Raw genomic sequence first — 25,169 nt, forward strand, 5'->3', positions numbered from 1 at the left:
GCACCCTAAGTAGTGGGATCCTAACTAAATCTGATGGGGGAGACAGGGAAGAGACTGTCTCCAATGAAGGTTTGTAAGGGATGGAGCCTGAATATGCAGACGGGGAAGAAGCCGCCTCTGCCTTTGGTTCTGAAAATGAAGTTTCTCAAGAGAGAGACGGGGGTAACATCGTCTCTAGGTCTAGCTCTGAGGATAGTAGTGATTACGATCTTCCCCCCGCTTGAGGACAGCGAGGAGGAAGAGTGCAAAAAGTGGAAGGATAAAAATAACCCAACCGAGATCCATGTTACAACCAAAGATAGAGAGGTGATGGAGAAGGGGCTAGAGGACTTCAAACTCAAATGTCCTTTTGGCGAAGGATACAAGATCCGGGTGCCGCTTGAGTTGTGCACCATCGACTGGGAGGACGAGCAGAGAAACGTCGACTGCTATTTCGGCTGTTATGAGGTGGTATTCTTAGTCGGTCTCCTCTTCCCACTCCATAACGCAATAAAGGCTATCCTCAGAATATGGCCTAGGCGTGTGGCAGTGACACAATAAACTCCTGGGTCAATATCCTGGGCTACATCGCCACCTGTGAATGGTTAGGATTCACCCCGGTTGGGAGGCTTTTGCTCTTATGCATTATCTCAGTCTCAACTCAGGCGGTTGGAGAGCGTGGTATTCTATGACCATATATCCCAAGTACGAAATGACCTTAGACAAACCGTCTAATTAAGTGGGATACTTGGAAAGAGAGGTTCTACTTGGTTTCTGCCCCCAAGCAAAGAGAGAACCATGAGTACAGTCGGTACAATAGGAAGCCTGATCTACTAAGCCAAAAATATGTCCTCCCCTAGATTACAAATGAGGATTTTTAAAAAATAACAGAGTCAGGCTTTTCTGAGCTAACCACTGAACCCCTCTCAACCAGGGAACTGATATATGTGCCCAAGAACTGGACACCCAATCACAAGTGGTTGAGAGACGAGGCGTTCTTGTCCGCCTGCCGTCTTAGTATGATGTTTTGCAGACGTTCGTTTCATATGCATCTGGCAATCATTATGACGCTTGTACTGTTTTTGTGTCAATTTCATCTTATGCCGTTTGTAATGCTTTTGTGTCATTTTCATCTTATGCCGTTTGTACAGCTTTTGTGCCATTTTCATTTTATGCCGTTTTTTAAGGAATAATTTCAAGCATCCCAAACTTGAACCCCACTGTGATCATACACTTAAGCATGGTGGTGTCCAAAGGGAAGGAAACAAGAGAAAAAGAGATGCCAACAAGTTTTAGTAACTTGTAAACTGTTCACAGGGTGAAGGTTACACCCCTTAACAATCCATGAAATCGTCAACTCCAATAGGTCTGGAACCATGACTGGATGTTCGGGGATGAGGGTACGAATCCAATCTAAAAGAGAAATAACTTGCCCTATAAAATAGGCCTCTATTTTATTCTTCTCGTATTCATGTTCGCTTTCTGAATAACATGCAATCATTAAGTTAAGCCTAAACCTGTTTAGTCTATGTTGGTTGAATATTAATGCACAAATAAAACTATTATTGGCGATCAATTGAATTAAAATCATATTAGCCTAAACCAAATTATTAATTATCATATTAGCCTAAACCAAATCATCAATTATCTTATTAAGCGTGATTTCAAGTACAAATTCCCTTTAAACCTGCATAAAAGGCGTGATCAAACAATAACAATAATATAACACATCAAGCAATATAATAATAATCATGATAATAATCATAATAATGTATAATCATAATCATATTAATAAAGCTTAATAATAATAGCAAGACCCTAGGCATGATACTAACAAGATTAATAACAAACCCTAGCATGTCACTAAACAATAAAGATCAAAGCTTTGAACCTAACATGGTACTAACATGTTATTAGAAAGAGTAAAAAGCACCTTAAACATGATACTAGAAAACAATAATAACATCCTAACATGATACTAGGAATTAAATAAATATAAACATGCTTTCTACAAGAATAGAGCAATAAGACTACATAATTTGATGCCTCGTGTCTCTTTCTAATAACAAAATACACATGTTAGTAAACTTCAATAAAATATTAAAGCAAAGAATTAAATTAAATAATTGAAAGAAAGAGTTAAAATGTTTGGACTGGAATTGAGTCCAAACCCTCAGAAGGTATCGACCTTTCACGTCTAGGGCAAAGGCAACTTTGAACTTGGCTAGGTGTGTCTAGATCTTGTGATTGCGGAATTGTGTTTGTAAAAAGGTTGGTTTAGAAAGCAAGAGAGAAAGAAAGCTATATTGCTCAAGAGAGAGAAAAGAGAGAATTAAGTGATTGTTGATGATTGAAAACGGAGGTCCAAGGACCCTATTTATAGAAAAATAGTCCGAAAACGATAGAAATACTTCGAGCTAACACGGAATCAAACTGTCATCTGTCACCAGGCGACAGGCACGCCGGGCGACAGATTTGTCATCTCGCGCCGATTAAGAAAATCCATACGTTTTGCACTGGGAATCCCCTCCTTAATGTGATTAAGTCGTAAATTCTACGTTTTACAATTAAAATCACATTTTCATAAAAACACTTATTTTACTCCAAGTAAAACTCTTTAAAATATAACAAGCTAAAATATGCACGCCATGCGTGCACAATATACCACATACATACATGATATTTTATGAAAATTAAGACTTGAAATTATTTTCGCATACATATTGTAGATATACTTGGAGATAATGCTGTAATAAAATTACAATATAAAAAACATAAAAAATATCCTTAGCATGAGTTGTTTTAGCTTCCATACACTTTTGATGCTTAGTTGTTGACTTTTATCATGCTTAGCTTGCTCCCTGATAAGAAGATAATGAAGTCATTTCATAGATGTATATTACTTAAATAGTTATGTATGCATGTTTAATATTTACGATTGTACCTGATAATTAGGGTTGTGGCATATGAGGCAGGAGGACATTTTTTGTAAATACACCACATCTACCTCGAACATCTCCTTTACTAACCAAAACTCTGGTTGTTTCTTGTGAGGTCCCTCTCGATAGTGCAACATTTAACTGTCCATGTCTGAAAACATGTTGGGGGAGATATATGCCAACATGAGGAATGGTTTGCCCCTGCGATTTGTTTATGGTCAAAGCAAAACACAATTTCACAGGAAATTGTTTCCGGATCATTTCAAATGGCAACTTCACATCTTCTGCCGTTTGTAAAGGAATACGTGGAATGGACACTCGTGTCCCTTTATGACTTCCAGTCAAAATTTCTGCCTCAATCACATGATCCCTTAACCGACTACATATTAACCTTGTCCCATTACACAACCCACTGTTGTATCAATATTTCTCAAAAGCATGATTGGAGAGCCAATTTTCAGCTTAAGAATATGTGGTGGCAAACCACCAAAGGATAATGAATTCAAGAACTCCTGTTGATAGAGATTTTGACGATCTTCTGGAACACTGTCACATGAGTAGTAGGTTTTTTCTTCTCCGACAAACTCTGTAAGTATCTTCTCATTAAGCATGTCAACTTTGTCATTTGTTGGTGTTATTATAGCTCTTTGTACCATGTATGACACATCACCTACGTGCTTAGTGAGGTTTGGGAATATTTGATGGATAAGATTATCAACTGAAATATTATCACCATTTCCTACACATATTGAAGATGGTAACTTTATCATGTCTTCATCAACTGTAGGCTCACATCCATCTCCAACTCTTAAAAGAAAGGCTGCAAATTCAGGATCCTGTATCGATCTCATATTTTGAGTGAGATGGAGTAGCTGAACATGTCTCCATAGTGTTGACCTGACCAAACATGCATCTATAGTTTGAGCCTTTGTTCCTTTCGGTACACGGGTAAAATTTGTCTAAAATCTCCACCAAACACTACGACTTTGCCGCCAAATGGAACATCAACCCCTGTTAGATCTCTTAAACTACGATCAATTGCTTCATACGCATGTTGATGAGTCATTGTTGCTTCATCCCATATAATGACAGCTGCATACTTGACCAATTGTGCCTCTACATCTTGTTTACTAAACTTCCAAGTTGACAAAGCATGCAGCGTAACCGGAATACCAAGAGTTTTATGAGCGGTTTTTCCTCGATGCAATAGTGTGGCAGCAATACCCGAGCTGGCTACTGGTAATCCAAATTTCCCTCTAAGCTTGACTGTTGCAAGTATGGCTCGATATAGGTAAGTCTTACCTGTCCCACCTGGACCATCTATGAAGAAAATTCGACCATTGTCTGCATCAATAGCTTCCATTATGATATCAAATGAAGACCGTTAGTCGTCATTAAGATGCTCCGCACAATGCACGTCTTCAGGGGGCACTGATGATGATAATTCATCATGTATGGCTCTAGCTACTTGTGCATTTCCATCCAATCGCATGTTTATTTTAGGTAAGTCAAAGTCATTGACACTCTTTCCTAATTGTTTTAACATGCGATCTATATCATAGAGAACTGAATCACGTACCAGCTCTAGATTTGTTGAAGTTGAATATAAGTAGTCTTCAGCCATGTAATGATAAAATTCATCCCATAAATATCGAACCCCAGTTGGTTAACAATAAACCAATAACGTGACAAACAATCTTCTCAATGATGATGGCATCTTAGAGTTCGATGCTTCACGCAAATAATCACGAATGCTTGCATCATTCTCCATGAGACCTAGTTTTTCAGCTACTTCTCTAAAAGTAGAATAAACAATCCCATAGACAGTACGTAGATGCTCAAATGATTCGAGGCCTTTAACATGATCCAACAACAAACGCAAGAAAAATCTTTCTCCTTCCATTGGTGAGGCTGTGTAGATTCTACCTATCACTCTTTGTGTACTTGTAGGGAATATTTCAAGGATTATGATCCCAAACTTGAACCCCACTGTGATCATACACTTAAGCATGGTAGCATTCCAAAGGGAAGGAAAAGAGAGCAAAAGAGTTGCCAACAAGTTTTAGGAACTTGTAAACCCAAAAGACAATCCAAAAGGACCATCAACTCCATAAGGTCTTGAACCAAATAGGGTCCGGGGATGAGGGTACGAATCCAATCTACAAAAGAAAGGACCCGCCCTATAAAATAGGCCTCTACTTTGTTCTGCTGGTATTCATGTGCGCTTTTCGAATAACATACAAACATTACATTAAACCTACCCTGTTTATCTATGTTGGTTGAATATTAATGCACAAGTAAATCTATTATTGGCGATCACTTGTATTAAAACCACATTAGCCTAAACAAAATTAATAATTATCTTATTAAGCGTGATTTCAAGTACAAATTCCCTTTAACAATCATAAAAGGTGTGATCAAGCAATAACAATAAAAATAATATCAAGCAACATAATAATAAACAATAAATAATAATAACGATGATAATAGCATGATAAGGCATAATAAAGCTTAATAATAATAGCAAGATCCTAGGCATGATACTAATGAGATTAATAACAACTCCTAGCAGATCACTAAACAATAAAGATCGAAGCTTTAAACCTAACATGGTACTAACATGATATCATGATATTAGAAAAGATTAAAGGCACCCTAAACATGATACTAGAAAGAATAAAATAACATCCTAACATGATACTAGGAATTAAACACATCCTAACATGATACTAGGAATTATAAAACAATAATAAACATGCTTTCTACATTGTTAATAAAATAAGGAGTAAGCTAATCTACTTATTTTGAAGCCTCGTACCTCTTTCTAATAACAAAATACACAAGTTAGTATACTTCAATGAAAATAATAAAGAATAATTAAAGGATTAAATTAAATAATTGAAAGAAAGAGTTATAAAGTTTAGACTGGATTTGGGACCAAACCCTTAGAAAATATTAAACCTTGCATGTCTAGGGCGAAGGCAACTTCGAACTTGGCTAAGAGATTCTAAGTCTTGTGAATGCGGAATTGTGTTTTGTAAAAGGTTGGTTTAGAAAGATAGAGAGAAAATAAGAATTAAGTAATTCTTGATGAGAGTTGATAGTAATTGATGAAAATTGATAGAGAGAATTGATAGTAATTGATGAAAGTTGATGAGAATTGATCGTTGATAAGAGTTGATGATTGAAAAAGGAGAGATATGACCTCTATTTATAAGAAAAAAGAGAAGGTCGAAGAATAAGAAAAGAAATCCGAATTCAAATCGAAATAAAACTCGTAGACAACAGTTTTTGTGAATTTTGTTTTTATCATATCTTTTGATCCAAAAGTCCAAATAAGTCATATAATATGTCGTTGGAAAGCTCTTGAAGTCTACTTTCCAATGAAATTAGAATCAGATTAAAATCTTTCGTAGATAAAAAGATATGGCCGAAATAGTAGGACGGTGTCAGTTTTGGATAGAGTGTCGTATATCTTTCATATCTTTTTTGTTATAGCTCGGATTTAATATTATAATATATCATTGGAAAGATAATTTCAAGATCTATCCAACCTTACAAAATTTGGATAAAAAATATTAGGTACCGAAATAATATCTGACTGTCTTTGAACATCTTTAAATCCGAATATAGTTAGGAAAGTTTTAAAAAAGGAAAGTTTATATTCAAATCAAATTCTATAATCTTATCTTTTCAAAAAAGGATAATTAAGATATTTTAAAATACGTATAGAAGATTCTAATAAATCCTAATTAGTTTAGAAATAGGATTAAACCTTTGGACCCTCCTCATGATCATTGGGTCGTAGGTAAAATCCGGTTTGGGCCCAGTTTAGTATTTTGGCCATAACTTCCTCATTATTCATCGGAATTGGGCTTATAATATATCGTTGGAAAGGTCTTTTAAAGCCCCATCCAACTACACTATTATTGGACCCTTATCATGGACCAAAATAAACTGTAATGGACATTTTTATAAAATAGAATTGGTTTTCGAAAACAGAAAGAAGGATTTCAATAAAAACTAACCGCAACACTTGACTTTTCACACTTTCACCTCATTCGATTATGGTTCGGCGTGAAAGGTATTCATCACTGGGTTTGGTTTTGGGGAGACACAAATGGGTGTCTACAGTACTCTTCCTTTTTCTCCATGTTTTTGTAACCGTCAGCCACCAATAACGTTGAGGAAATTCTCTATATAGGTATGTTCTTGCCTCTGGATCTAAGGAATTCATCTTGAAGAACTCTGTGAGCTTAGTTCGAGAGTTTTGTGGCATTTGAAGGATGTCTTCAATAGATTGATTTGTACTAAATCTAACCATTTACCTATCTTACAAATGTAGCTGTAATCAATCAACAGATGGACACATTCGAGTAATGGGAAACTGATATATCCTCCATAATGCTTCAGGTGCACATACCCACCTAGCATCCACATATTGTTGAATCTCATTGTGTTCAGCCCCTATTTGAACTTCCATTGAAACACGATCTACACCCTTATGCACATACTTGTACAAATATTTGACACTCTTGATGCTACTGCAGATCTCTACATTGATATGACAATCATATTTTAGTAGCAACCATGAATTATATGGAACAACCCAACCATTATCAACGAAGGTTGCACTATTCTCATGTAAAGGCACTGGCGAACGATCACCACGACGACGATAAATAGGATATGAGTTCTTGCCTTGGAATGTGCTTTCTGCAAAGGGTTTAGGAAATTTACATTTACAAACCCCATTTTCCATGCAAGAAGAATTTCGACGACCTTCGCCACACGGATTATGGATCATATGCTTCAAAACAGCATCGTATAATCGTGGTTCTTCATCTCTATCAGGTATCTCGACTCTCACAAATGTGTCATACTCTTCCGGAGATTTTGGTTTGTCTTTTTCGTCAAAAATGAGCAACATGTGAACATGTGGTAAGCCTCTTTTTTGAAACTCAATGACAAAGACATAGGCAATAACCTTCCCTAGAGCTCCTTTTTCTACAACGTCCATCTTGAATTCCTCAAATTTTGCATGGAATATTCTGGTAATTAAGTCGGGACGATCTTGTGCTGTTTGACCTGGCAATAACTCATCTACAATTTCTCCCCACGATGGGTTGCATGTCATTGTCAAAAACAGGTTTGGTTTTCCATAATGTGTAACTAATGCCATTGCATCTTGAAATCTTTGATTCATGTCTCTTGGACACCCGACAAACGAAGAAGATAGAACGGTTGTTTTCCCGGCATTTGCTATAATTACAATGTACCGTAAATTATATTATAGTACATAATAATAGTAAAATTAAAATTAAAGGCAAACAACATATTTAAGAAAAGAACCTGGATTGAGTTCTCCGACATCTAAACAATCTTGAAGTCCCTGATAAAATTCAGCTCTAATTGTATCTTGATTATCTCGAATCCATCTTAGCTTATTTGCCTCAATTTTCACAAACATGTCAACAATGAATTGTTGAAATAAGCGCCCTGCCATTAAGATGATGGAGACATATTGTCGTACCTACAATCAATAAATTATTGTTAAAATATGAGAAAATAATATAAATCTACGTGTTAATCCGAGAGAGGAGTGTACTTTACTTGAATGATATAAGCGTAGAATGCTCGACAAGGTATGGTTCTTCCATTATTATCAAGACTGTTTATCGACCATTCATAAGAACCGTATGGAAAAAGTAATGGATATTGAAGGGGATCATAGTATCCAGCAGTATCCAACACATTCATTAATTGGCCATAGGTTGATTGAACTAAAATATCTCTTGGATTTAAGTTCGCAACCTCTTCTCCTCCGACAATCACAGCCGCAACTTGAGAAGCAGTAGGAAGACAATATTGTGGTCGATCTGATGGTTGTTCATTAATACGGAGTGCACAATCTTGTATGTTTCCTTGTTGAGCCAAACTTCAAAGATTATGAACAAAAGGATTGCACCGATCAAGGATGGTTTTAATTTTTTCTACAATATCTTGTCGTATTGTGTTATTCTCTGCAAGACGATTTTCAACCTCATGCTCAGTGTCATATATGTACAACTGAAGGAATCGTGGTCGAGATTCTGATGTAGTTGGGAGCAGCCCGCCTATCTAGTGATATATAGACCCTTGAGCTCGAAATGTGTATACTCCGTGTTGAGCATTAGCTAAGCTCTCACCTAAGTGCACTCCCATGGAGGTTAAAGCGAATAAGTGATTAATTTTTCTAATGTCACTCTTAAATTGTATTCCAATAGGTGTTTGATCAATGTATAAAAAACGTAGATCTTCGGGAACAGGTAAGGTTGGCAAGGTAATCTTCCCAGACAAACAACATATTTGGGATGTTTCATTATGAAAAAGGCGAGCTTGACAAAACTCACACGTTCTCGGAGGTGATAGTTGAACGATCGGGACTCCTCTTTGCTCATGAAAGTTTATTGCAGAACGATGATAGACTCTTCCCCTATTTCTTCTTTGATCATTGTTGTTATGCATTACATTAGGATTGCCTTGAATGCCACTATCACCAAAAATTGTGCTACCACCTTGGATATTTCATTGTCCATTACACGTAAAATTGTGCGATATGATACTTTCACCAATATGAATTGCTGTATAATGAATGAAATACTATATAGTAAATTTGATAAAAATTTAATATGTTTCAATTATTGATAGAATAAATGAACATGTATTGACTCTAAAGATTAATGAAATATTAGTGTGCATATATATCACAATTATTAAATATTTTTATAAGCTTATTGATTAGTGTGTGTCACATTTTCTTGAACAATTATTATGGAAATTGTTACTTTATCATTTTTTTTTTTTTTTGTGTCTTATCCAGTTCACTGTTTGGGATATTTCGAATTTGGGGATAAGTTATAGATGGTTAGGTTCCAATCCCTTTACAATTGTTGTTACTTTATTATATTATAATGATATTGTTTTCTCACCAACATGAGAAGTGTAATAGTTAAAGTAGCTGGGACCGATTGATTTCATCATAAAAGCATTAGAAAATTTCATGGTTTAAATTTTAGTTAGTGTATGTCTATATGACATGGCGTAGGCATTATTATAATGGCAAGTGTGCTATTATTATTATAAAAGGTCCTTTTTTGGTTTTGGATGGAGGCTATGTTGTTTTTTTAATAATTATTTGAAAAGTCAAAGAATTTTTCCAATGGTTAATCAGTTGCAAATTGGTTTCATTTGTAACGTGTATATTTGAATAGTATAGGGTGAGTTAGGTTCACTTTGAATTTTAATAGAGCTATGATCAGGTATAATTTGATCTAAAAATGATAATAATACAATTTTAAAACAAATTTAGGTGAAGAAAACACACAGTTACTGTATAGTATCATGTAAGTCTCATTTGATTCAGTAATTAAGAAAGAGAAGGAGAGAGTTATAATATTTGCAATTTTGCATTGGCATTCACTTCTTTAGAATAAAGTGAGTTTTGAAAAGTTTAGTTTGCAATGCAATGTGGAAAATAAAATCGTACATTTAATGCTTACATATACGTACATTAAAAATGAAAAAAAACACAAAGATAAAAACTGAAACATGATGGGTGATGAATATTTATTTTTCCTTAAATATGAAAATAGGTGAAGCTGATTGACAACATGCCAATAAATATATCAAATACATTCATTTCTATTGTTTAGAGTGAAATTGAATATTCATTTCTTCTTCTAATCTCAACTGACTATTCTTCTCGAGCTTCCAAGAATCACTTACTCTTTTAATTGGAAATTTTTCCAAATTTAAATCATGTATTAGAGGTAAATCATTTTTTAGTGTTCTCCTCTCAATTAGTGACTAATCGAGTTAATACTATAGCTCTTTAAAACCTTAATTGTTATTAGATAATAAGGTTGTTTTGTACAGTAAAAAATTAGTAATTAGTAAAATGATTTTGTTGTTGGTCAGAACTTTAAATAAATTAGATCTTAATTGTGGTTTTGTGCAACTAAGTATATATGTAATTCATTTGCGACAACATATAAGTACTCCCCTGGCCTACTTTTTTACTTTCAAACTATATTTTTTTAGTCATCTTTATAAAGTATATACTATAACTACATAATTTATTTTACACTACAAACATAAATATCTATGATCTTTTGTAAATAACACATATTCATATATCATATAAAGAAAAATGACACTATTTACAATATGGAAAATGCTTCAAACGTAGTCTATGTAATTGAACTCACATGTGCTTCTAATTGAAACATGATTTGAAGAAGCGAGTGTGCCACTTGCGACATCTTGATTAGTAATATCAATTAAAGCTGAACGATTGTCATTTTGTCAAGCATCTCTCCTTAATTGGTAAGTAGCCCGCCTTTGAGCATTTCGGGCAATAGCTTCTTGTTCAAGTTGCTCAGGGGTCATCCTTTCTCGTGATAGCCTACGATAGTATGATGTAGATGACATTTGATTTTCCATACCTTGAAACTTAACAAAAGAAATTATAAATTTGTAAACAACCAAAATCATATATTATTATGTTTCCCTAAAGCTCTTTATTAGATTTCCCAAAAACTCACCTTGCAATACCTTGCAACACCTAGTTATATTTGAATAGGGAGCATTAATCTAGTACATTGCAATTGAAGAATGAAAATAGTGGATGTCAATAGAAAAGGAAAAACAGTTACTACTGTACTCATGTTTTTAAGGGAATATAACTCCTAATTTGATAGTGGACATGGTCACGTCATAATTCATTTCTTAAATGTTAAGAGAAGTTACTTTCTTATTTTGGATAATAGTGTGAGTAGTTGTTTTTTAATAATACAATAGAGAAGGAGTGTAGTAACGTAGTAAAACTGTATGTTAAAAAAAAAAACATAAAAAAAAACAAAAAAAAAAGTTAAAAGAAATGTAATTTATTATTTTTTTTTTATTTTGACAAAAAGGTTATTGAATAATCTAAGAAGTAGAAATAATATTTATATTGATGTTTTTTTTTAATTTAATTGATGAATATTTAGATATATATTGATAGTGAGGAAGATCATGATAATGATGATATATTAATAGGAAGGAGTTGATGACATGTTTAATAATAGTGGTTGTCGATATATTTTTTTAATATTTTTTTTTTGTTGGAGTAAAGAAGCAGTTTTGATTGAGTCCAATTGAAAAATAACCTTTGAAATTGTATCCCATATAAGATGGATGATTTTTTTTATATGAGGACTTTTTTTTTTCGTAGGATAGTGACTAATTTAATTTAATCAATTCTTATCCCAACAGTAGATAGTGGAATTATGATAACTTTGAATTGTTATGTCTGGTTTCCAAAGCATGATATAATTATATATGATAGATTAAAAATAATCCTCCATTAATTATGGAATATTCATGTATACGTTGTACATGTGTTGAAATTTAACTTATGAATTCTTTGTTTCATATTACATATTACGTTGATGATCAATAACTTGATGAATTCTTTGTTTAAGTTAGACTTTTATCATTTATTTCTTTGTGAAAATATTGTTGAAAGTAAGAGTATGAACATTGATTACATTGCAAAATAGTAAAATTCGTATAAAGACTATATAAATATACATATCGCATAATATACAAACTAATAAATTCTTTCACAAAGTGCTAAACTATATAAGTAAAACTTTATGGAGCACCATCAACAACGCGTTGGCTTCATGATTGACTTATAGTCATTTCTCGTCTCCTAATAAAAAATAGAATAAATATAGTGAATATAGCATATAATAGTTTAGTTACATTGAACCAAAATATGTTATGAATGTGCTCACCTTTTAAGTAAATATGCACATTCTTCCTCCCAATTAACAAATGTGACATAAATAACTTTGTAGTGTGACGATAAAGAATTTTGGGATGTAAGAGTAAAAACATATGAGGTATCTTAATGTGTATGTAACAACATCATCATCTCTTTCTCATTTACCTGTGTATAATATAAAATATAATAATGTTAGAAAAAGAAATAAATGAGATGGCAAGTAAAAATATGTTGTGTAGATTAACCTGTTCATGCAAGTCCTTTAATTGGGACATAGTAGACCGAAGAAGGAATTCAATTTGTTGGTTGAACAAAATCAAATGCAGTATTCCACTTGAGTCTCTAATAGTAATCTCTAGTGATAAATTGTTTACCAAAATAAATACATAACAATTTTAAAAACTGATTAAAAATAAGAAATGATTGATACAGACTAAAAATAATTCAGGGAATTTACCCTTGAATGATTTCAGGATTATATTTGTGGCAATTTGAACATGTCCTTTGATCACCAGAATAATTGACTTTATAATTGCAAAAAGAGCATGCATCATACCATGTTAGGCTTTTTACATTAATATCAACCAACATCCAAGAACTCTATATACCTTTCCTTGTAAATTATAAGGAAAAGATACATGGACAATTTATAAAGTACAACAATTTAAAAATATAATTATGTAAAAACAAATAAAAGATAATTTGGACAATTTAATAAGTATTAAATAATAAAACTTGAATAATTGAAAATAATAGTTGATGGGAAAAAAAAGTAAATAGTGTATTTATTGAAATATGGTGAAATATTACTCTTGGCCTTGATGGAAACTTAAATGTTGTAGTACGACCGGCATTTGATATCAAAAGTGTCCGATGTAACGAAAGTCCACATGTTTGTATCCACTTAGCTTTTGATTGAGCAAATTAGTTATCATTACAATACCTTTTAAAAAAAAATAAGATTGCATTAGATATTTTAAGTAACATGTCGATCATATTTTTTAAAAAATACATATCATCCTCAATGTATAAGAAAGTGACGGTTGAAATTATCAGTTTAATATTATTATTTATGTATATAAAAAAAATCAGTAATATAACAAAAATAGAAAAAAGCATTACAATAACATAAATTACTAACCATTTTGCTATTTCATGGGAAGTAGAATCATTGTGATTAATATATAACCTTGTGTACCTTCCGGATGTCAAATGTAGTGTACCTAAAAGGTGAGTTTAGAATAATTAAATCAATATCTACATAAAATTAATCTTTTGTAGTAGCAAACTATGATTTTATAATAAAAATCAAAGAATTAAATTAAATTAAATAATTAAAAGAAAAGAGTAAAAAGGTTTAGACTGGATTTGGGACCAAACCCTCAAAAATTATCAACCTTTCATGTCTAGGGCGAAGGCGACTTCAAACTTGGATAGGTGTTTCTAGATCTTGTGAATGCGGTATTGTGTTTGCAAAAGGGTTAGCTTAGAAAGAGAGAAAGAATCAAGGAATTCTTGATGAGAGTTAATTGTAAGAATTGATGATTGTAGATTGTATATGATTAAAAACGGAGGTCCAGGGACCCTATTTATAAGAAAATAGTCCAGAAATTGATAGAAAATAATCAGAATTTGAAGAGAAATAAAACTCCACTTTGTCGCCAACAACCCGCTTTGTCGCGAGGCGACAAAACTGTAGTTTAGCGACAATAATGGTTTTCAACATGGTTTCAATACGGAGTTCTCTTATCAATAAAACTGAGTCGTAAAGCCCGTACGAAGGCTAAAATCGTATTTTCATGTAAAACGTTATTTTATTCCAAGTAAAACTCTAAAACATAATTATCAATCCTAACTCCATTAGGATTTAAGAGAACCTTCTAGATAATTCTAGAAGAATATAATCAATCCTAATAGCTTTAGGAATGATAATTAACAGTAGGCCCTCCTCTAGATCATTGGGCTGTATGTAAGGATCAAACCGAGCCCAGTTTAGTATTTTGGCCATTACTTCCTCATTATTCATCAGAATTGGGCTTATAACATATCGTTGGAAAGCTCTTTTCGAGCCTTACCCAACTACACCATTATTGGACCCTTATCATGGACCAAAATAAACTAGATTGTCTATTTTCATAAAATAGAGGAGATTTTCGAAAACAGAAAGAAAGATTTTAACAAAAACTAACCGCAACACTAGATTTTCCACACTTTCACTTTATTCGATTATGGTTCGACGTGAAAGGTATTCATCACTGGTTTTGGTTTTGGGGAGACACAAATGGGTGTCTACAGAAGTCCCTACTTTGACTGAGTTTGGAGAAACTTAGGTTTCGAAAACAAAAGTCAATGTATCGATAGGGACGGAGAATGATTCAGAACGTTATGCGATCCCAAATCATCCTTATAAATCCGATACCTGCAAACTAGCGTTAGTTTGAACAAATAAGAGAGTTAAGAAACGTGTATCTTGCACCGTCGAGCACACGTCTATGAAGGTAACCGATTATTGTTGCTGCATTTTGTGACGACCTCCACAGTGCCTTGAAAAAGCCATCTTTGAAGGTAACATTGCTTTGCCATCTTCAATATTTCTTTTTGTGACAATCTTCCACAATACCTCGGGAACATCGTCGAAGGCGACCGTACCTCGTCATCTTTAGATTTGTGGCAGTACCTCGCCACGGCAGTGCTTCGCCGCTATAGATAATCTCCTCTCTACCTTGGGATATCGTCGAAGATGACCGCACCTCATCATTTTAGAGTTGTGGCATTACCTCGCCACGGAAGTACCTCGCCGCTACAGACAATCTCCTCTCTACCTTGGGACATAGTTGAAGACCGTTGCTTATAGCTGTCTTCAGTTTCGTAGCGATAACCTTCCTAAAAAAGTCATCGAAGATCACCGTTTTGTTGATCCTTGGTGCTAATACTTCTCTTTACTATTTGTTGTTACTCCATCATGATTCCTTGATGTGCCAGTACCTCGGTGCATTTTGTAATGAGCCGGTACTTTGGCGCTTCGCTGCTTGAATTTTTGCTGTGTAGATACTTTGCTGAAATTGTTGATGTGCTAGTACGTCGGCGCATTCTGCTTTTTGTGAACCATTATGTCGGTGCCTGTGATGAGCCAATGCTTAGGCACTTTAAGAGAAGTGAGACGATCATTTATCAAGTTGATCACTTTCTGTGGTTGTAATTGAGCCGATTACTAAATCATGTCAATTGCTTATAGGGGCTAACTGGAGTACCAAGGAACCTAAACTGCTGTACGAGGTCCGCATAACCATATATGGGGGTCATGTATCTTGTCGATGCACTGGCGCATGCCAGAACCTTCTGTCGTCGCGATATCGCTATGTCGACAGGCGACAACCCTGTCGTTTGGTGACAGATTTTTCTTCCATTTCTGCTGCTACTGCTATTGATGTTCACTCGACTCTGAACAAAAGAGCTTCTGTTTTAGGAATGTTCACTCGTCTCTGAACAAAATTGCTTCTTTTTTTTAGGAATGTTCACTCATCTCTGAACAAAAGATCTTGTTGATGAGATGTCCACGCGTCTCTGAACAAAGAGCTTGATAGGATGCCCATGCGTCTTTGAGCATGAGAGCTTGATAAGATGTCCACGCGTCTCTGAACAAAGAGCTTGATGATATGTCCACGCGTCTCTGAACAAAGAGCTTGATGATATGTCCACGCGTCTCTGAAAAAAAGAGCTTTGAATGCTTTAATGTTTGTTGAGGTTGTTCGGTTGGCTACAAACAGGAGCTTTGATGAATGGTTGTATGCTGTAAAAATCAAAAGAATTACCAAAAGACTTTGCTGGTGTTTTTCTTAGGGTTGACCTAATGCTTGATGTTTTTCTTAGGGTTGACCTAAGGTGATTGACTGACTTCAGGTTGACTCAATGTGATTGACTGACTTGAGGTTGACCCAAGGTGAATTGACACGTGTGACTCATGACTTGTGTGTGCATTGTAATGTGATTGTGGGACTCGAAAAAGAATTGAAGTGTTTAATGGTGCATGTTGAATGAGCTTAAACAAATGTATGCGTTCGATGCTATCTCTCAATGTAATACCCCGTATTTTTATACGTATTGTATTTAAAATATGTATTTTGTAAAAGTATTTAAATAATTTTAATGTTTTAATTTTGGTATTTTAATTATTTATTCTATGTAAGTTTGAAAATATTTTTATAAAAGGAAAGTTTATTTAATTAATTATTCTATAAGAGTTGGGGTTTATTTTAGGAAAGTATGATTTTAATAAATTTATTAGGGAAAGGATTAGGAAAATTAAAAGAGGATAGTTTAGGAAAAAGGGTTGGTAGAGAAGGGGTACAAATATCCCACTTATGAGGCAAATCAACTTTGCGCAGAGTGGAGAAAAAAAACCCAAGGTAAACTCCTCTCTTTCTTCTCCTTATTTTTCTTTCTTTTTCTTTTCCCCTCCCCCTTTCTTTTTTGGCTTCTCTTTCTTCCCCCCACTGCTGCCGACCACCGACAGCAGGTGGCCGCCGCTGCCAATAGCGTCAGCCGCCTGCAGCAGGTGGCCGCCGCTGCCAACAGCGTCAGCCGCCTGCAGCAGGTGGCTACCGTCCTCCTTCTTCCCCTTTTCGGCTTTAAAAAAAAAACTTTATCTTTATTGTTCTTAACTAATCTATGCTTAAATCTATTGGTTAATTATGAGTGTTGGGATTTGATTTTGATGTTTGATTATAAGTATTATGTTGATTAATTTTCAGATTTTATTTCTAATTAAAAAGCCCCAATTTTGAAACCTTAGGGCTTGTTTGGCATTGTTTTTTGTTTTCAATTTCCAGTTTTTTTTTAAAAAAACAAAAAACCAAAAACAGGAAACAAGAAAAAGGTGTTTCCACTTTTCTGTTGTCAATTTTCATAATTATCATGGTTTTACTAAGTTTGACTAATTTTTGATTCATTATGTGACATATATCATATGATTTTGAAAAATAAAAAACCAAAAAACAGAAAACCACATTAATGCCAAACGGACCCTTAGGTTCTTGATTTATGAATTATTGAAGGATTATGAAGTATAATGAGTTAGATCTTTGATTAAAGTTTTTTAGGGCTAAATTACAACAAGTTTTAATTAAAATAAAGTGCTAGAATTTTTAGTACAGTATTTAAAATTAAGTTTCTTTAAGAAATTTCAATTACCCATTAATTGGGACTAAAGTATGATGTTTTAAATATAGTTTCAGCTTATTTTAATTAATTATTAGGGGTTTTATAATAGTATATATTGCTAGAAATTTGTGTAGAGTGGATTTTAATATTCTTCTATGATTTACAATTGTAAGAGACTTTGAAGTGAGCAAATTTTATTAGTCGTGGCGATTTTAAGATCGTATTCAAGGTACGTTCGCGTACTTAGCATATTTTGGTGATGTAGTATCATGCTAGGCTTGATTTAAATCAATTACAAGTAGTATTATTGTAGGGAATATTTCAAGCATTATCCCATACTTGAACCCCACTGTGATCATACACTTAAGCATGGTGGCGTCCAAAGGGAAAGAAAAGAGAGCAAAAGAATCGCCAACAAGTTTTAGGAAGTTGTAAACCGTTCACAGGGTGAAGATTACACCCCTCAACGATCCATGAGATCATCAAATCCAAAAGGTCTAGAACCAAATAAGGGTTCGGGGATAAGGGTACGAATCCGATCTACAAAAGAAAGGACCCGCCCTATAAAATAGGCATCTACTCTATTATACTCGTATTCATGTGCGCTTTCTGACTAACATGCAATCATTATATTAACCCTAAACCTGTTTAATCTATGTTGGTTGAATATTTATGCACAAATAATTCTATTATTGGAGATCACTTGAATCAAAATCATATTAGCCTAAACCAAATTATTAATTATCTTATTAAGCGTGATTTCAAGTACAAATTCCTTCTAAACATGCATAAAAGGTGTGATCAAGCAATAACAATAAATATATATCAAGCAACATGATAATAATCGTAATAACCATCATCATATCAACAATCATAATCATAATTATATCAATGCTAAAGCATATTAATAGCAAGATCCTAGGCATGATACTAACAAGATTAATGACAAATCATAGCATGTCACTAAACATTAAAGATCAAAGTTTTTAACCTAACATGGTACTAACATGATATTAGAAAGCATGAAAGGCACCCTAAACATGATACTAGAAAGCATTAAAAAACATCCTAACATGATACTAGGAATTAATCAAATCTAAGCATGCTTTCTACATTGCAAGAATAAATAGGGAGTAAGCTAATTACTTACTTTGAAGCCTCGTACTTCTTTCTAATAACAGAATACACGCGTTAGTAAACTTCAGGAAAATAATAAATCAAAGAATTAAATAAAGAATTGAAAGAAGGAGTTAAAAAGTTTAGACTAGATTTGGGACCAAACCCTCAAAAGGTATCAACCTTTCACGTCTAGGGTGAAGGCAACTTCGAACTTGGTTAGGTGTTTCATGATCTTGTGAATGCGGAATTATGTTTAGTAAAAGCTAGTTTTAGAAAAAAGAGAGAGAATATCAAGTATGCTTTGATGAGAGTTGATAGTGAAAATTGATGGTTGATCCTTGAAAACGGAGGTCCAAGGACCCTATTTATAAGAAAATAGTTTGGAAAATAGTTAGAATTTAAAGGAATAAAATTCCATGCTGTCGCCAACAAACCAACTTGTCGCGAGGCGACAAGCGTTGTCGCGAGGCGACAAGCCTGTCATTTAGCGACAGCTTGGATTTTCTACACGCTTTCAACACGGAGTCCAATTGTTAATAAAATTGACCGTAGAGTCCGTACGAAGGCTAAAATCGTAATTTTACGTAAAACATAATTTATTCCAAGTAAAACTCATAAAAAACACACTTATCAATCCTAATTCCATTAGGATTTAAAAGAACCTTCTAGAGAGTTCTAGAAGACTATAATCAATCCTAATAGCTTTAGGACTGATAATTGACATTAGGCCCTCCTCTAGATCATTGGGCCGCATGTAAGGATCAAACCGGGTCCAGTTTAGTATTTTGGCCATAACTTCCTCAATATTCACTGGAATTGGGCTTATAATATATCGTTGGAAAGCTCTTTTCGAGCCCCATCCAACACACTATTATTGGACCCATATCAATGACCAAAATAAACTGGATTGGCTATTTTCATAAAATAGAGTTGGTTTTCGAAAACAGAAAGAAAGATTTTAATAAAAAATAACCGCAACACTAGACTTTTCACACTTTCACTTCATTCGATTATGGTTCAACGCGAAAGGTATTCATCACTGGGTTTGGTTTTGGGGAGACACAAATGGGTGTCTACAAAAGCCCCCATTTTGAATGAGTTTGGAGAAACTTTTGTTCCGAAAACAAAAGTCAAAGCAGCGATAGGGACGAAGAATGATTCAGAATGTTATGCGACCTTAAATCATTCTTGTGACGCCGATACCTGCAAAATAGCGTTAGTTAAATAGATAAAGAGAGTTAAGAAACGTGTATTGCTGCATTTTATTTTGATGACCTTCCGCAAGCTAGGGAACGCCATCCCGCCTGAAGACTGCTACGCTTGTAACTGCCTCCAATTTCCGCTGTGATAATCTTCCGCAAGCTAGGGAGCACTATCGAAGATTTCTTTGCTTGAAGCGATCCTATTCCGCTTTATGACCATTTCTCGCAAGCCAGGGAACATGATCGAAGATAACTTCGCTTGAAACTACCTTCATTTGTTGTGATAATACTTCCGAAGAAAATTACCGAAGATCAACGCTTGTCAATCCTTTAAAGTTCTCTTAAACATTGCTTCTGCTACGCCAACACGTCGGCGCTTTCGCTGCTTGTGAACCATTATGTTGGTGCTTCTGCTATTTATAAACCATTATGTTGGTGCGTTTACAATGGGCCAATGTTTAGGCGCTTTAAGCTAAGTGAGACGATCTTTTCACCAGGTCGATCACTTAATGTAATTGTAATCGAGCCGATTACTAAATCATGTCGATTGCTCATAGGGGCTAATTGGCGTACTAAGGAACTCAAACTGTTGCAAAAGGACCACATAACCATATTATGGGGCCACATACTCTGTCGCCGCACCAGCGCACGCTGGAAGTGCTTGTCGCCGCGAATTTTGCTTGTCGTGAAGCGACAAGGTCGGATTTTTTGAATAAATCCGCCTTCTTCTTCATTTCGCGTCCGCTACTGTTCTGTTTTGCGTTTTGCTCTGAATCTTCATCTTGCTTGTTCTTGCTCAATTCTCAACTGAATTCGCTTAAACTTCTTGCAAATCGAAGCTTATCTCATCTAGTTTCCTGATCTATGTAAGTTTTACTCAAACTCACCTCGGTTTTTGCTGAATTTGTGCATCTTTGTCCACGAATTTTCGAAAAATTCGAGTTTGCTTTTGCTTAATTTGCTTTGTTTGTTAAATTTTATGCCGTGAATTTGCTTGATTATGTTTGTATATTGTCTTGAGAGTGTTTTGAGACTTGTTTGACTCAATTTGGTGGAGAAACAAGTATTTCACCATTGTTGGACCTCTTGAGGTCGTGAAGAACAATGTGACCCGTTCTTTGCGTTTTGCTAGCTTTTCTTATACAATTTATCACAACATTTGTCATAGTATTGCAAGAAATTGTTTGATTGCTTGAAATGCTATTTATGCTTGAATCAAATTTATGCTTTGTTTTAGTACAACGTACTCTGTTTTTACGAACATAGTATCATGCGGCTAGGCGAACTTTAGATACTCTAAAGCCTTAATTTTTATTATTTGCATAATATAGCATGACTAGACAACGCGGTTCCAAATCACGGTCGAGGGACACACGCCGAGAGGATGAGCTCGTCGGCGAGGGTGAGGACCCTTCCACCAGAATAGGACCTATCCCCGAGTGGGATGAGCATACTCTTTTCTTTTCTCCCGAGCACCATATTTCTGAGCGGGTGCGACGTGGGTTTGCTAGTGGGAGGACTCCCAGTCGTGTCTCCGGCAACGAGACCATTGGCGAGCTGTACGACACATTTTTCAGCAACGATGAGACGTTGCGATTGCTTTGGGAGCCCTGTGGGTTGACTCCCCTTCTTCGGGCTACTCGGGCCATGTGCTCCTTTGAGCGGAGCAATCTAGTTGTTTGAGCTTTGGTGGAGTTCTTTTGGGACCCCACCAACACTTTCCATCTTCCTTGGGGTGAGATGACTATCACTCCTGCCGACTTCAGTCTTATCACGGGACTAGAGTTCCGTTCTGCTCCTTTGCCATTTGATAGTGGCATCACTGTCTATTCACCGATAATTCAGGATTTGTTGGGTTCGATTGCTGTTCGGGCTCAAGCTGAGGCTAAACTAGGATAACTTAGCACTCGGTGCATCCGCCGTTCTACTATGGTGGCGGCTTTTTAGGATGGTGCGACCACTCGTGAGCAGCGGGTGCGCATCTTTGTGCTTATTCTGCTGTCGGGGACTTTTTCTCCTGATAGAGGTAGTCGAGTGCTCCTCTACTACCTGCGTGTTGTTCGTGACCTTCACCTAGCCGGGACCTATGACTGGGCCAGCTTGGCCTATGTTGATTTCCTGCTTGGCCTGCGATGTTCCTGCCGTCACAAGGCATTTACTAGGGAGATCGCACTTTCCAGCTTTTGGAGAGTCGTAGAGGTATACTTTTGTCCTTTTTAAGTTAGCTCTAGACTCATGTAAGCATTTGCTGACTTTCTTTTATCTTTGTAGATCTGGTTCTAAGAGTACTTCTCCTCGCTTGCGCCAGCAAGACCCTCGCCTTGCGAGCTCCCTATTGGCGTCTGTTGGGGAGGTCGCATCGGTCAGGTCACTACTGCCCGTATTCGAGATCTGATCCTCTCGGTATATTCTCGTGAACACTTGTCTTTTGCAATTGCTCTTTTATAGACATTTATCTTATAAATATATTTTACAGGAGCCTGGCGTGGTGTATCGGCCATGGGCCGATCTGGCTAATCCTGCGCTGGCCGCGCAGTATTCTACCGAGCGTCGTTACTTTTTTTAGGGACGTACGAGGCTACTGTATATCTTGGCAAGAGAGTAGCTATTCATCACTCTTCGGATATTTACGTTGTCCCTGCTCACCCGCCTCGACACATGTTCCATGAGGCGTTGATGCTAGATTCCGCAAGTAGGTCACCTTCTGGCACTCCTTGGCGATCCCATGCCCGTCTAGGGTAGAGTTATGAGGAGGATCTACTGCCATTGCTAGCGTCGACCCCTGTTTTGTCTTAGAAGGCAGCGGTATGCTTTTTACTCTTTTGTTTTTTGTTAGGTAGCCCCCAAGTGGATTTAATCCCTTGGATTTAATTTATCAGGCTGGAGTTACGGAGTTCATTCCTCCACGGATGTCCATTCGCTATCAGGGTATGTATGGCCCGATTGAGGAGATGATTCCGCCAGCTCCTAAGGATCAGCGCTTCGTCGAGTTGTCTATTCCTCGTCACCAGACTTGGGTGAGTTATTTGTTTACTAGTCCTTTTTCGTATTTATCTTGTATTATTACTGACTTTGCTTTTTGACAGTTCTCTCGCGAGGTGGTGAAAGCTATGGCAAGGTGCATAGATGCCTTTCGCAGCCAGTTAGTGAGGATGTGAAACCGAGCTACATGTCGTCGGGATGACGTTGTTGAGGAGGTACCTCTTTTGTCTTTCTTTTGCATCATTTATCTTCACATTATTTGCTTTGTATCTGATTTGATTTACTTTTATAGGGACAGCCCATTCCTTCACCCCGTACTCGGTCGATACCCGAGGCTAGGAGAGAACCGGCTAGGTCTGGCTCGAGGTGTCGCCATACTTCTTCCGGCGGCCGAGGTGGCCGATCTGAGGCTGCTCGTATCGAGCGTATCGAGACTTTGGAGGATTCGGGTTCTTCGTCTGAGGGTGTTCATACTGGGCCGATGGGCCAAGGAGGCGCGACATCGGCTTCTTTTATGGGTGGTAGAACGTGCGAGGTTGGCTCTTCGTCGCAGTAGCCCTTGCAACCTCAACCGCTGTTGATTCAGTACCGGAATAAGCCTGGGTGGGCTGGTCCTGAGTTGAGGTTTCCGCCTACTAGCGGATCTGGAAGTGGTGAGGGACATACTCCCCGGTCTACATTGTTCTTCGATGCGATGAACGTTCCTCGTCATTTGCGTCCTCTGGCACCATAGTTGTACCTGTGCTATTTATTTATTTGACTTTATAGGACTTTGTCTGTTGTATTATATGACTTGTACTTTAGACATATTGTATATACAAACTATTATATATTACGCCTGTTTTATCTTTGCATTTTATTTTTCATTTTATATGCAGTGCGTGTGTGCGAAAAATTGTGACTTAATTTTTGCGCAAAAATTTCCGTCATTTTTATTATTAATGGAGGGTATCCAACTTTCTCCCTGATGGGATGAAGAACGGTAGGTCGTTGGGCTACCACCCCACCCAATCAAACAAAATTTGTAACTCAACAAACCCCTATAAAGTGTAGCGGTAAGTCAAGGTCGAACCCAAGGGAATGGAGGTCGAATGTATACTGCCTAGGTCAAGCTATTCCGAAGTCAAATAGAGGGGTTTATGAAGGAAACTAGAGCTAGAGCTAAATGATGCAAGAACTTGTATGAAATCAATCTAAAAGACACTAGGGCATTGGATCCACATGAAATTGTAATGGAGAATGGTAATTTGGGAGGTCAAACCGACTAAGTCAAGTGATATGAAGGAAGATCAATCATGTATCCAAAAGAGCATACCAAGATAGTTCTCCTAGAGGTCTAATTAGCATCAACTACGCTAAACACTACCTAGGAAACGTCACAAGGCACCTCAATCGTGAAATTGCAAGTTACTAATCAATGGTCCGTATCATAGCAAGCTCACAATGCAATCTAGTGCAATAATCAAAGATGGCCAAGCTTCAATCAATCACACACATGCACATGAATTATCAACCAAATTTAATCATATCATCAACTCTATCAATTATCCCCAAATTACTCTAATCCATCACTCAAACATGCTTCACCATTTCCCTAGCTAGAAAACTACTCACTAGCCATGAAAATCAAGATCAAAACTATACTAATCATCAATTTCATCATCAACATATTTGAAATCAAAGATCAAATCAACAATCAATCAAAAATCATTAAGACTTCAATTAAACTTCAATCAATCATCAAACAAACTTCAATCAATCAACAAAAATATGGAAAACAAATGAAATCAACTAAAATCAAACTTGTATTGAAATCAAGAAGAAGATCCTTACAAAACTTTGATCTAAAGATCAATTACAATGAAGAATTCTTGAACAATCCACCAAAAACCATGAGTTTCTCTCTCTTCAATCCTTGAGTTTCTCTCTCTAAAATTCTAATCAAAAACTAACTATATGAATTCTAATGTAAAG

General features: G+C 35.9%; 3 protein-coding genes across 3 annotated transcripts; all 3 read right to left on the reverse strand.

The window, feature by feature from the left end:
- Positions 1-3,304: 3,304 nt before the first annotated feature.
- LOC145600552 (uncharacterized) lies at positions 3,305-3,769 on the reverse strand. The gene has a single exon (XM_081656436.1). It carries the CDS (start codon positions 3,767-3,769, stop codon positions 3,305-3,307), a length of 465 nt encoding a protein of 154 aa, XP_081512562.1.
- A 62-nt stretch (positions 3,770-3,831) lies between these two features.
- Positions 3,832-4,281, reverse strand: LOC145600553 (uncharacterized). The gene has a single exon (XM_081656437.1). The coding sequence runs from the start codon at positions 4,279-4,281 to the stop codon at positions 3,832-3,834; it is 450 nt and encodes a 149-aa protein (XP_081512563.1).
- Positions 4,282-7,269: 2,988 nt separating this feature from the next.
- On the reverse strand, positions 7,270-9,496 carry LOC145600554 (uncharacterized). Its single transcript, XM_081656438.1, has 4 exons — positions 9,429-9,496; positions 8,532-8,856; positions 8,271-8,451; positions 7,270-8,180 (listed from the first exon to the last, which is right to left on the reverse strand). Exons 1-4 carry the CDS (start codon positions 9,494-9,496, stop codon positions 7,270-7,272), a joined length of 1,485 nt encoding a protein of 494 aa, XP_081512564.1.
- Positions 9,497-25,169: the final 15,673 nt, after the last annotated feature.

This window comes from Chenopodium album, chromosome 21, assembly GCF_948465745.1.
Source record: "Chenopodium album chromosome 21, dcCheAlbu1.1, whole genome shotgun sequence".
NCBI classification, from domain to species: Eukaryota; Viridiplantae; Streptophyta; class Magnoliopsida; order Caryophyllales; family Amaranthaceae; genus Chenopodium; species Chenopodium album.

What these genes read in the sequence shown, in the direction of transcription:
- LOC145600552 (XM_081656436.1), bottom strand. Translation starts at nt 3,769, where the DNA reads ATGAGATCGATACAGGATCCTGAATTTGCAGCCTTTCTTTTAAGAGTT.
- LOC145600553 (XM_081656437.1), bottom strand. Translation starts at nt 4,281, where the DNA reads ATGGAAGCTATTGATGCAGACAATGGTCGAATTTTCTTCATAGATGGT.
- LOC145600554 (XM_081656438.1), bottom strand. Translation starts at nt 9,496, where the DNA reads ATGGACAATGAAATATCCAAGGTGGTAGCACAATTTTTGGTGATAGTG. An exon ending in TCTACGCTTATATCATTCAA is followed by an intron (nt 8,452 to 8,531) that starts GTAAAGTACACT and finishes TATTGATTGTAG; the next exon opens with GTACGACAATATGTCTCCAT. An exon ending in TGTCGGAGAACTCAATCCAG is followed by an intron (nt 8,181 to 8,270) that starts GTTCTTTTCTTA and finishes TTGTAATTATAG; the next exon opens with CAAATGCCGGGAAAACAACC.